We start from the raw sequence: 12,123 nt of genomic DNA, 5'->3' as shown, positions 1-12,123 counted from the left end.
AATTGTCTCAGGCGTTCAGGAACTGAGACACTTCGCGGGAGTTCCGCCGGCGGCGCTGGAGAGTCAGGTGACCTCCCGGCTCCGCCCCTGTCTCCCTCGTCTGCCCGCCCGCCTCGCGCATGCGTGGGAGGCGGTGGCAAGTTGGCGCCTCGCGCGGCCGGCTGGCGGGATGGGGCTGAGCCGGGTACGGGCGGTTTTCTTTGACCTGGACAACACGCTTATCGACACGGCCGGGGCGAGTAGGAAAGGCATGTTGGAGGTAACGTCTCGGCTCCCGCGGCCCTCCCGCGGGCGGGATCAGCGCGCCCCACGCCGTCCCGCGCTGTCCCACGGCCCCTCGGTTTACTCCCCACCCACGCCCGCCATTCCGCTCCCATCTCACACCGCGCCGGGGCCGGGCGTCTCGGAGGGCCCAGGGGCCCCTGGCCTTCGTTCTCTGAGACCCCCGTGACAATGGGCCGCGGGGACTGGCCTGGGGAGGTGGCGGCCCTGTGACCTGCCCGGCTGGCCCGGCCCTGCGAAGCCGGGCTCTCGGAGCTGACTCCAGCGCGTGGGGCCCGGAAGGATGTCATTAAACTGCCGCGGTGGCAGAGCGGCCCGCAGACGGAAGGACGGTCCCGGCGCCAGACGCCGGGCCTCCCGTGAGTGACCTCGCGGAGGGTCGTCCCCCTACCGCGTGCGCTTCGGCGGATCTTTGAGGAGACCCGAGAAGTTTCACAACTGTCAGTGGGACCCTGAACTTAGTCGACTCCGGAGAATTTTCTCCGCGGAAACTCCTCTCCGGTCTCCCTGCTGCGGGCGCTGCCCTTCGTAGATTCCTGGGGTGACCCCCAAAGCACAAGCCCCCGCTGTGCCGCGTGCCTTTGAGTCGCACTGCTCAGCAGCAGCCTCTCCTTTCTATACCCGCAGATGCTGTATCTTTCCCGCGCTCTTCCAGCCCTTCATCCACCCCTGCTTTCTTTCCTCTGCCTTCAGCTTTAAGGAGTAACCAAGGATAATCAGATGTGAAAAACCCACCTCCAGAAGTTCATCCTTCCAACCCTGAGCGTCCCGTCCTCTTCAAGCTTCATTAGTTAGGTTTTGTCTCCCTGGATCTTCGTCCTCTTTCTTGATGCATTCTACTCCTCCATATTCAGGTCTGTCCCATGCTTTAAAAAAAGAACACCTCCCTTGGACTCATCTTCCTCCACTAGATGTTAGCTCTCTCTCTTGACAGTCATGTTTTTCAAGAGAACTTTATACCCATTACCTCCATGTGTCTACCTCCTATTTACTCCTGAGTCCATTGCAGTGTAGCCTCTGTCTTTGCAACTAGAATGAAATAGACTTGACAGGTCATTAGGCACCTCCCAAACTGCCAGAATCAGTGGACATTTTAAGTCTGTCTGAAAGACTTTACTGAGGCTTTCCACACTATTGACTCTTCTTCCACCTTCATACCCTTGACTCCATCTCAGGCACCACCCTGTGCTGGGTTGCTGCCAGTATCTCCAGCAGCCCACAGTACATACATATGTACCTGTCTGTCCTTGGCAGCAAAGGCCAGTGTGTTGCAATTAAATTCTTGTTTTAGGCCGAATGGTGCTGTAGGCCAAGGGTTCAGGCTTTAAAATGAGACTCTTGATTTTGAATCACAGCTCTCCCAATGCCTCCCTGAAAGTGCCTGAACAAGTTATTTAACCACTTTAAGCCTCACATCCTCATTATAATATTTGAATAGTGGTATTAGTCCTAAATAACCCTATCAGGTGGGTTTTACATAATGCACGTGAAGTACTTAACCATCCAGCGCTCACTTGATGTACTGTACCACCATCGCCACGTCACCCAGACCATCCCCTCCTGCACGTCCCCCTGCCCTTGTCTTAGTTAAACCTGGACTCCTGTATAGACTGTTGCTGTGGTCTTGTCTCCAGGCTTACTGTGTCCAGTTCATCCTCCACATTCCTGCCACAGTGAAATTTCTGAAACAAAAGTCAAATTGTATTTCTCCTTGGCCTTTACACCCTCCCTTATGCCAGCACTGTATTTTGTTCATATATCTCTTGATGTACTTGTCAAAGGGTATTATAATTAGTTTTTGCAACTCAGATGCCCACAACTAGTGAGCCTCTTAAGAGGGAGCAAACTGTCTTAGTCATCTTGGTTTGACACATGGTAAATGTTGAATGAATGCTGGGTGGATGGATGCAAATCCAGGTCTCCAGACTTGGTTCTGTTGCCACTCCCTTTATAAATATCCTATGAAATGAGCAGAATTGAACTGTGCTTTTAACTTACAAGAAATGCTTTATCACACAAGAATACAACACCCATAAATGTTGGTCTATTCAAAAGTAACATGCCAGCTTTCCTAAATCACTCTGAATGACTCATGAAAGGAGGAAGGGCCTTGGGCTTGGGGAGAAGTCATATACTGACTATATCAACTTTAATTTTTTTTAATCTTTTGGCAAGGTTACTTCTTTGCATTCTCTTTAGGCCTGTCCGTCAGTGTCACTACTCAAGAGGAAGCCTTCTACAGAAATCTGGGGTTTCTCAGTGAACAAAGCAGAAAAGATTTATGCATTTGTGAGTTTACATTCTAGTGGTGATGACAGTGAACATAACTCATCAGATTTATAAGTGTGTTAGAAAAAGTGAAGGGAGGAACAAATTGCAATTTTAAATAGGTTGGTCAAATTAGGCCACATTGAGTAGATGATGTTTAAGCAAAGACTAGAACAAAAAATAACAGGAGGGCTGCTTAAATTGTTAGGCTGTATGCAGGCATAGTTTGTATGTGTTAAGATAGAGCCTTAGATAGAGTTTTAAAGTAGATGAAGTTTGAGTTTGTATTATGTCTGCAAAGTATTCCCCACCACCACTATCTTAGGGCCCCTTTCTTCAAGCCTATTGATGCCTGGTGGGCTTATACTAAGAATCCTTTTCAAGCCTGCCTTACTGTTATGGAAAATGTCATCACACATCCAAGTTAGAGATCTTTTTCTCCACATCAATTCAATCAAAACTTCTGTTCTCTCAGTGCAGCTGTTAAGAGAGTTTGTACTAATAATAACACGTACTAATTCCACTTAGGTGTTATTTCTGTCTGAACTACTATTAACATGAGTGACATAAATTTTTTTCCCAAATATGTTAATATTAAAATGCTACTTGTTATCCCACATGAATCGGTAATTAGTTGCCATGTGACAAGATGAGAAAGTTAATTCAAGGGATGTAATGGGAAGAAATTTTGAAACTTGGGAGCAGTATGCTATTCCTTTATAAGAATCTCCCTTTTAAGGTGGGTCATTCTTTTTCAGAGCCCCAAGATTGTGCTTAATGAATTGCCAGTTGCAGTAACAGGAAGTTGGATCTTTATTGGGAATTCTATATTTATTAATTATGAGCCGGCTCCTATTTAGGCTCCAAGCACTGTGGAGTCCTAGATGCCTGTGTCCTTTATTGTGTAGCAGTAGCGTTGCTAAAGCTTTAGAGGGACCTTCAACAATAGTTCAAGAGTGATTCAATTGACACTGTTAGGAAAGATGGTGACGAAACCATGGAGGTTGAAAAAGTTTAATTTGTTAATTGAGATTTAACTTTATAAGGCAAAAATTTTCAGTGTTTTGCCTTCACCTAAAATTCTTAGCACTGGTATATTTTTCTGGACTAATAAGACTTTTCTTAAATATTACAATTTCTGATGAGCACAAATAGCCTGAAAAATACTTCCTGTACTTTTGGTGTAAGTCATTCTTATACTGTGAAGGAAGAAGAATGTGTCTGTTCATCCCTTTCCCCCTTTTTAGTAGATGAATTGAATGTCTGCTGTGAGTAGCATACCACTCACTCCCTGTATAGTTAGGGTTTGTTTGACCTCTTTGCTTCGACAGCAATGTTTAGTCCCAGCTATGTGCATTGCACTCATCCTCAAAGACCCAAAATTATCTTGGCAAGGTTGATTTTCCCCAGATGTCCCTAAGACAGGGACTTCCAGTGAAGGTCATTCATTTGGGAGGTAATCCCAGGCAGTGCTGTGGAGGAGTGGGCATTAAGACAGGAAAGGAATATAATACAGGCTGTGTGAGCGTGTTACTGGTGTGATAGGTGGAGAATCTGGGAGACAGTATGCAGAACATGCTTCACTTATCCCTCCCAAGGGGCCAGAAAGCTGTAATATTTATCCGCCAATTTCCACCCCTCTTTGGTGGAGGCCTGCTCCTAGGGCAACACTGCAGCCCCAGCCTATGTGCATGGGTGCTGCTGTGACCAAATAAAGCCCTCAGGCAAAGAAACCCAGGTACTTAACAGTCTGAAGCCATTGGAATGTATGGGAATAGTGTGTGCCAAGGGAATTGGGTAGCATCTGCGACAGCCTGGGATTCAAGGCCCTTTACAAACTGGTTCCAAACAGCCTCTCCAGCCTCATCTCTTAGCATCCTCCCTCGCATCCTTTCCGTTTCAGCTGAACTCAACTTCTTGCCATTCCCAGTTCACAAAATTCCAAGCTCTGTCTTTGTTCATGCTATTCCTTCTATCTAGAATGATTTTTATCCTCTTCCCATCCCGACCCTCTTAACTCCTTCGTTTAAATGTTACTTCCTCTGCCAAGTCTTACCCAACAACCCTGTGGAATGACTTGCTCCTTCCATTTTATTTCCATAGTTGTTCACCCAACTGTCATGGTACTCAACTCAGCATTTGTGGTGGTTGCATACCTGCTTATTTTCCCTACCAGATCATGTCATGAAGACAGGGGACCTGGTCTCCAGTGCCTAGTACAGTAATGAAAGGCAAGCATGGGTTTAAATACCAGCTCAGACAAGTTACTTAACAGTTCTGACCTTCCATTTCTTCGTCTCAAAGAGAACTCCCTTGCAGAGTTGTAGAAAAGGTTAGAAATAATGTGTCTGAGCACTGGGCATAATGTTTGCCCCATTAGGTCTTGGAAAATGTTAGAAGACAGGCCAAATGGATAAGAACCTAATGTAATAAAAGCCAAAATAAAGAGCTGTGGGAGCATGAGAGGGAGTGCTTAATTCTGATGAGGGATTCAGAACCAGCACAACAAAGAGGGTGACTTTCAACTACCTGAATTTTTTTTCTGGAAAACAAGATTTGAAAGAGGCACTGAGTCATTAAGCTGCTGAAATCACAGATCATGCTTGATTCTGTTAGAGCTATATACACATTTTCAAAGTATAGAATTGGGTCCCATTTTATATGGTGCTCAATTTAGGCCTTCAAAACATAACATGGATATAGATGAGAAAAGTTGAGATAAACTAGTGTTATTTCTGGGAAGAGTCTAAATAATAGTTGTTAGAAATTTAAAATGTCTTACTAAATATCAACAAAAGTTTTATTTTCATGTCTTCATGACCAGAATGAACGGTCGTGGACTTAAACTGTCAAATAAAAGATTTTTATTAGCTATATATGAAGGATCTTCTTAGAATAGAAATTGGTAAAAAATGTGAATGAGTTGTCTAGAGAGGTTGGGAGATCTTCACTCTGGTGTTATTTAAAAATAAAATGAATTCTCACCAAAAATGATTTGGTAATAGAGCTGCCTTAAGACAGAATGATTAGAGTTAGAATCTCTCTGCTCTGGGTTTATAGGATCACAGCTTCTTAAGGCATGGCTATTAAAGACATGAAGTGTGTTGATGGAATTATTTTCCTTTATTTAGGTGATAAAGCTCTTACAATCAAAATACCATTACAAAGAAGAGGCTGAAATCATCTGTGACAAAGTTCAAGTTAAACTCAGCAAGGAATGTTTTCATCCATCCAATACATGCATTACTGATCTAAGGACTTCACACTGGGAAGAAGCAATTCAGGAAACAAAGGGTGGTACAGCCAATAGGAAATTGGCTGAAGAATGTTATTGCCTGTGGAAATCTACACGTTTGCAGCATATGACACTAGCAGAAGATGTCAAAGCCATGCTCACTGAACTTCGAAAGGAGGTCCGCCTACTGTTATTAACAAATGGAGACAGACAGACCCAGAGGGAGAAGATCGAGGCTTGTGCCTGTCAGTCCTATTTTGATGCTATTGTTGTAGGTGGAGAGCAGAAAGAAGAGAAACCAGCACCTTCCATATTTTATTACTGCTGTGATCTCCTTGGAGTACAGCCTGGGGACTGTGTGATGATTGGTGACACACTAGAAACCGATATACAAGGAGGCATCAATGCAGGGCTGAAAGCAACAGTCTGGATAAATAAAAATGGAATAGTGCCACTGAAGTCATACCCTATGCCACATTATATAGTTTCTTCTGTGCTAGAGTTACCCGCTCTCTTACAGAGTATAGACTGCAAAGTCAATATGTGAGCTTAAAGCACATAAAAGGGCATGATTATGTATTTTAGGGTCAAATTACAGGATTTGAACTAAGAAAAGTTAAGGCATTCCATATACTATGACCTAGTTCTAAGAGTAATTTTACTTTTGATTTAATGGCCAATCAACCATTGACTAGTATTTATATCTGGAAATCCAGAGTAGATTAATACAAGTTACTTTGAGTAGTATAATCCAGAAAACTTGAGAAAATATATTATTTGTTAATCTGTGACTTGAGGTTTTTAAAAAATTATTTTATTAATCTTTAGTATCTTGGATCTGTGAAGACACCAAGCAGGATAGTTTGTACACAGATGTACAAATGTAGGTTTATGTTCTGGCTTAAAAATAGATATTTTTTAAAAAGATAGTCTGAAAGAGATATCTAATAGAGATTTATCAGAGCAATTGGATCTGGTTAATATGAAATAAGTACTGAGTCACATGCAAATCAAGGCATTTCATGGTGAAATTATTTTTTTATTTTCTTGTTTTAAAACATATACACCATATTTTTGCCTACTTTGAATGTTTGATTCTCTTATGAATCTAACTTTTCTGCATGACCTTTTTCGAGGGGCCCCCCTACTTTTCCTATGGTGTATACATGACACAGATTCCTCTAGTTAAAAAAAAGCTGTTAAAATCATCGTGTGGTGCTCCTTTTCCATGACACTTCTACATCTTCCCAGAGTGAGCCTGTAGGTTCCTCTCAGTCTTTACCTCTTAAGGAATTCTTACTATCTTTTCCCAGGTACACAGTGGGGTTGAGGGGACTAGAATGTCTTGCTGGGGATAAGTGCATACATAGGGTACTAAAGTCATTTTCCTTATGTGGATGTATCAGAGGGAAATAGCCTTGGTGCAGCCTAACCATGCAGCCCCCTCTATTCTCTACTGACTGAATAGTTTCACCCGTATGATGGAAATAGGAAATTAGGTTTTGCTATGACCCATTTCCAGGATGCCATTTTTAATACTTGAGTGGCTCTTCTTGGTGTTACCATCTGCCTTAAGTCTCCTGTTTTTCAAATTTTGAGAAATATATCATCATTGTTTCACAAATTTTTGTATCCAATTCAGGATTCACTTTGAGCTTACTAATTAATGACTCCATAGCAAGGCATCTTGCAACTGGAAAAATTTCTCTCGACCATTAGGCTAGACTGTGTCATGATTTCATGACCAAACTTGAAGTAAAATGGTAAAGAAAAAAAGAAATGATCTGGGTTGTTTTTTGTTAGTTTTTTTTTTTAACTTTTGTATAAGAAACTACTAATATAAAATGTCAGACTGTCTGTTAGGCTATGTATAGCTATGACTCCTTCAAGTATCCTGTGATTCTGATACTTGGATTCTAGATTATGCCTATCCATAAACCTATTTCCTTAGCCAGTCACTTCTCTTCTGCTACCAAGAACAAGACTCCGCCATTGTCCAAATGCCCTCTTGTGTTTACTTCTCACTCAATGTTTGAAAATGTGATTATGCCCGTGACTGTTGTAGGTGCTGTTGCCACGAGGCTGAACATTTGTGATCAGGGTATGTTTGTGTGTAGTTCCAGGTATGGTGCCCAGGTGACCTCGATTATATTTTAGCTATTTAAAAATTATTAAGTTAGAGGATCTTGACAGAAACATAATGATGTGCATGATTTCTCTAATAGATTGATGTGTGATGCTGAGGGTTTGTCCTTTTAGCTTTCTCACAGGGTGGATGTAGGCGACATCACATTTGTTATGTTAACTGGAGAAGGCTGATCGCTGCTGGATCATGGTAGCAGATCTCAACAAGATAGCTCCTAGGATGTTAAGTGAGCAGTTCTTCAGCAAAAGTGATCCTAGGGGGTGGGGAATGGAATAACTGGGTTTCCTTGTCTTCACAGTCTATTCTATACGGTGCAGTAATGCAATATTACATTCCATTTGCACCCTTCCTTAGGGAAGAACTTTGTGGTTTTCTACCTTCTGAGTGGAATGTTACAGAAGATACTAAGAAATCTTGGACCAGACCTATGATTTTATTAATAATGTTTTTGCTTTAGGAAAATACTCCTTAAAATTAAAAGATGATGTAACAATAGTGTCCTGTCATCTGTATTTTTTCATAGTTTCCCCACAGTGGTATGCTTGTACAAAGCCATAAATTCTCAATTGTCCAGAGGCTCTCCCAAACACTGCAGTTACAGAGGAAAGCCTAGAGGAGACAAGTGGGCACTGCACCTGGAATGCTGAAACAAAGATTTTTTTTTCTGATTCTGTGTGTGCATCTGCCCACTGGTGCATGAACGTCTTAGATCTGGTGTTGCCCAGGACTCAGTGGGTGCTCAGGAGGTATTGAAGCAAAGACAGTTGTTTTGTTTTGTTTTTGTTGAGGAAGATTTGCCTTGGGCTAACATCTGCTGCGAATCTTCCTTTTTTCGTATGTGAGCCACCAGCACAGCATAGCCACTAACAGACAAGTGGTGTAGGTCCGCACCCAGGAATCAAACCTGGCCCACTAAAGTGTAATGCACCAAACTTAACCACTTTGCCACTGAGTGGCCCAAAAGACAGTTGTTGTTAGTTACAGAGATACTTGGTTTAGCACTTTCAGACTCTTTTTACAACCCACAATAAGAAATATTTTCTATCAGGGCCAGCCCCGTGGCCGGGTGGTTAAGTTCATGCGCTCTGCTGGGGCAGCCTAGGGTTTCACCCGTTTGAATCCTGGACGCGGACATGGCACTACTCATCAAGCCATGCTGAGGCGGCATCCCACATGCCACGCCAGAAGGACGCACAACTAAGAATATACAACTATGTACCAGGGGGCTTTGGGGAGAAAAAGGAAAAATAAAATTTTTAAAAAAATATTTTCTATCACAATCTGTTAAACACATTTATAGTGAACATATTAGTTAATATATATTAATATGTATATTAAATAGTTTTATATGTTTAACTGAAGCAAGTTTCATAAAATAATTCCTTGCTGTACATGAAGCTCAGATTTTTTTCATTTTCATCCTTTTTTTTTTTTTCTTTAATTAGGAATATATTTTTGAACAAGTACTGTTTGTGGTACACAAGTCAAAAGAATAAAAAAGGGTAAATAGCAGCAAGTTTGCGTATGTCTTCCCCAGGGACCCACCTCCCCTTAAGGCCACTGCTGTTAACAGCTTCCTGTGCATCTGCATATATAGGTATGTATAACCCAGAATTCCTTTAGTTCAGGCAGATTTTTTATCTCTGCTTCTAAGTTTTAGGAAACTGCTCTTGCTAAGATTGATTGAAAGAGTCGTGAAGCTTCTGGTTAAGTCATTTGTATTGGAAACATACATCTTTATGGTCTTGGCTACCCGCTATCCTTGATCTTGTTGGTAAAGGCCATGTTTCCATGTTCCACTTTCTCTGTGCCTATTCATTTGAGGGGAAGGTCAGTACAGCTGTGGAGCCCTTGCCCCTGCTCCAGTCTGACTGGTTTCCCCCTACTTGGTGCATCTCACCATCCTCATAATTCCCTTTGCCTCTTATGTTGGATTTCCTGTTTTCTGTGTCCTGCATATTCCCATTATTTATTCCCCCTTTTTGGTACCATGCATCCTGGATTAGGTTCCCTGAAAAGGTGTGTGAGAGGTGAAAACTTTAAGACTAAGATCCAAAAGTGCCTTTATTGTCTTCCCTGTTCTTGGTAGTCTGACAGCATGCAGTTGGGTATCATTTTCATTCAGAATCTCAGCGGCATTGCTCTGTGGTCTTCTAGCAGCCATTTTTACGTGACCAGTTTCTTTTTCTCTCTTGGAGCTCTTAGAAGTTTAGTTTTCCCCCAGTGGTCTATGATGATGTGCCTTGGGGACAGTAGGTTTTCGTCCCATGTGCTTGGCCCTCTTTGAACCCTGCCAATTAAAAAACCTTATGTTCTTCAGTCCTGGAAAATGTAATTACTTAATTGCATCCCCACTGTTTTTTCTTTCTTTTTCTGGAATTCTACTATTCAGATGTTGGACCTCCTCTACCAACCTTCCACTTTGTTTAATCTTTTCTCTCCTATTTTTCCATCTCTGTTGTTTTTTGGGAGGTTTCTTCAACTTTATCCTGTAATCCTGTTGATTTTTTTTCTTGCCTGTCATCATGTTTTTTAATTTCCAGGAGGTTTTTTTGATTTTTCTAAATATTTCTTTTTAATAACATTCTGATTTTGTTTTGAGTGGAATATTACCTTCCCCCAAAATTTTTAAGTTTTTGAGGAGTCCACAGAATGCGCTGTTGCTCTAATCTGTTTATTTGGATCTACTTGTTCCTATTAGAGGCTTTCCTTAAATGCCCAGTAACTCTTGGTTATTCATGAATAAGAGGAGGGATGAAAATGCTGATTGGAACCTCTGCACAAGTGGATGAGGCTTGTCGGCGCAGAGGTCCTTTACTGTAGAGTGTCTGGGCAGTCTGTGAGTTGGAGAGCCCCTGAGGTCGGTGTGTTCAGGCCTTCCCTCTTGGTTGGTCTGGCTTCCTAGAGAAGACTCTCTTGGGCTCCTGACTGAAGGGGAAAGGTCTGATGTCAGCCCCTGGGAGCTGAGCTGGAAGGAGGTGGGCAGGGGTATGCATATGGTCACTTACTCTCTCTGTTTCTGGTTGTACCTGAAGCCAATTATATGTGGTATCCTCCCGTTTAGAGAGCCTCTGTTTTACTCTCTCCAGAGAAGCATCCCAACTTCTGTTGAGTGAGAACTTCAGGTTGGTGTGGGGGGCAGGGATTGTATTTTGAACACCTTTTACCCCAGCCTCCTTAATTCACCCCCCCCCCCTTCTTCAGGACGAGGGTATCTGGTGGTGTCAGTGCCTGAATCTTTGGAGGAGTCTGCTGTGTACCTCAGCATTCCTCAGCTTTTATCACTGCTGCTCTAGACTCGGCTTTCTTGGGTCTACTATATTATTTGCTACTTGTCCACATGCTTTCCAGCTTCCAAAATGTTGATGCCTGTTTTCCTGGTTCATGTGTGTGTGTTTAAATTCCTTTACTTTAGTTTGGGTGGGTTTGGGCTAGAAACAATATTAGTGATGTACTACCTTCTATCACCTTAATATGGAAACTGTTCTTTTCTATTTTGTGTTTAAGGTAGGTCAAGACCACAAAACCAATCCTGTGCCCCATAGTCACTACTCACAGCTGCTCATTTGAGGTGGAGATTTATAGCATGCCTGCAGCTTTTTTCTTTTAATTTTGTTTTGAATTATATATGCAGTGTATTTCTTAAGATCTCTTCACTTTCCTTTTTCTCTATATTCTTGTTTATGACATTCTTTGGCTTGACTCTCATCGTGATGGTGGGTCTCATTGTCCTGTGTCCCTGAATTTTCAACATTGCTTGGATATAGATACCTGTTTTGATTGACAACCCTGTTCCTATGGTCACTTCTAAGACAGTTAGACACTCTTAGATTTCTTTGTAATTAAAATCCTCTGAATGGGGGACATTAAATTTATACTTTTAAAAAATTATGGGGCTGGCCCTGTGGCTGAGTGGTTAAGTTCACACGCTCTGCTTTGGTGGCCCAGGGTTTCGCCCGTTTGGATCCTGGACGCAGACCTCGCACTGCTCATCGAGTCACGCTGAGGCGGTGTCCCACACAGCACAACTAGAAGATCCCACAACTAGAATATACAACTGTGTACTGGGGGCTTTGGGGAGAAAAAGGGAAAGTAAAAATCTTTTCAAAAATTAACTTACTTCTAGCAATAGGGCTAAAATTTTGCCATAATAAAACTGTTTTTTTAACCAGTTATGACATATATGACAATA

The 12,123-nt window shown here is 42.3% G+C and overlaps 1 protein-coding gene and 1 long non-coding RNA gene across 2 annotated transcripts in view; one reads left to right on the top strand and one right to left on the bottom strand.

Annotated features, from left to right (window-relative positions):
• The window catches only part of LOC111769936 (uncharacterized), a 40,776-nt gene extending 39,639 nt beyond the window's left edge, over positions 1-1,137 (bottom strand). Inside the window, exon 1 of the long non-coding RNA XR_011430655.1 lies at positions 1,018-1,137. This is a non-coding gene — a long non-coding RNA (uncharacterized lncRNA). The remainder of the gene's footprint in view (positions 1-1,017) is intronic.
• Positions 24-8,426, top strand: NANP (N-acetylneuraminic acid phosphatase). The gene is made up of 2 exons (XM_023625980.2): positions 24-259; positions 5,682-8,426. The coding sequence occupies exons 1-2, from the start codon at positions 170-172 to the stop codon at positions 6,330-6,332; spliced, it is 741 nt and encodes a 246-aa protein (XP_023481748.1). The 5' UTR covers positions 24-169; the 3' UTR covers positions 6,333-8,426.
• Positions 8,427-12,123: the final 3,697 nt, after the last annotated feature.

The sequence above is a fragment of the Equus caballus genome, chromosome 22, assembly GCF_041296265.1.
Source record: "Equus caballus isolate H_3958 breed thoroughbred chromosome 22, TB-T2T, whole genome shotgun sequence".
NCBI classification, from domain to species: Eukaryota; Metazoa; Chordata; class Mammalia; order Perissodactyla; family Equidae; genus Equus; species Equus caballus.
Note: the sequence above shows the minus strand (reverse complement) of the source record. Positions and strands in the feature narration are given on the sequence as shown.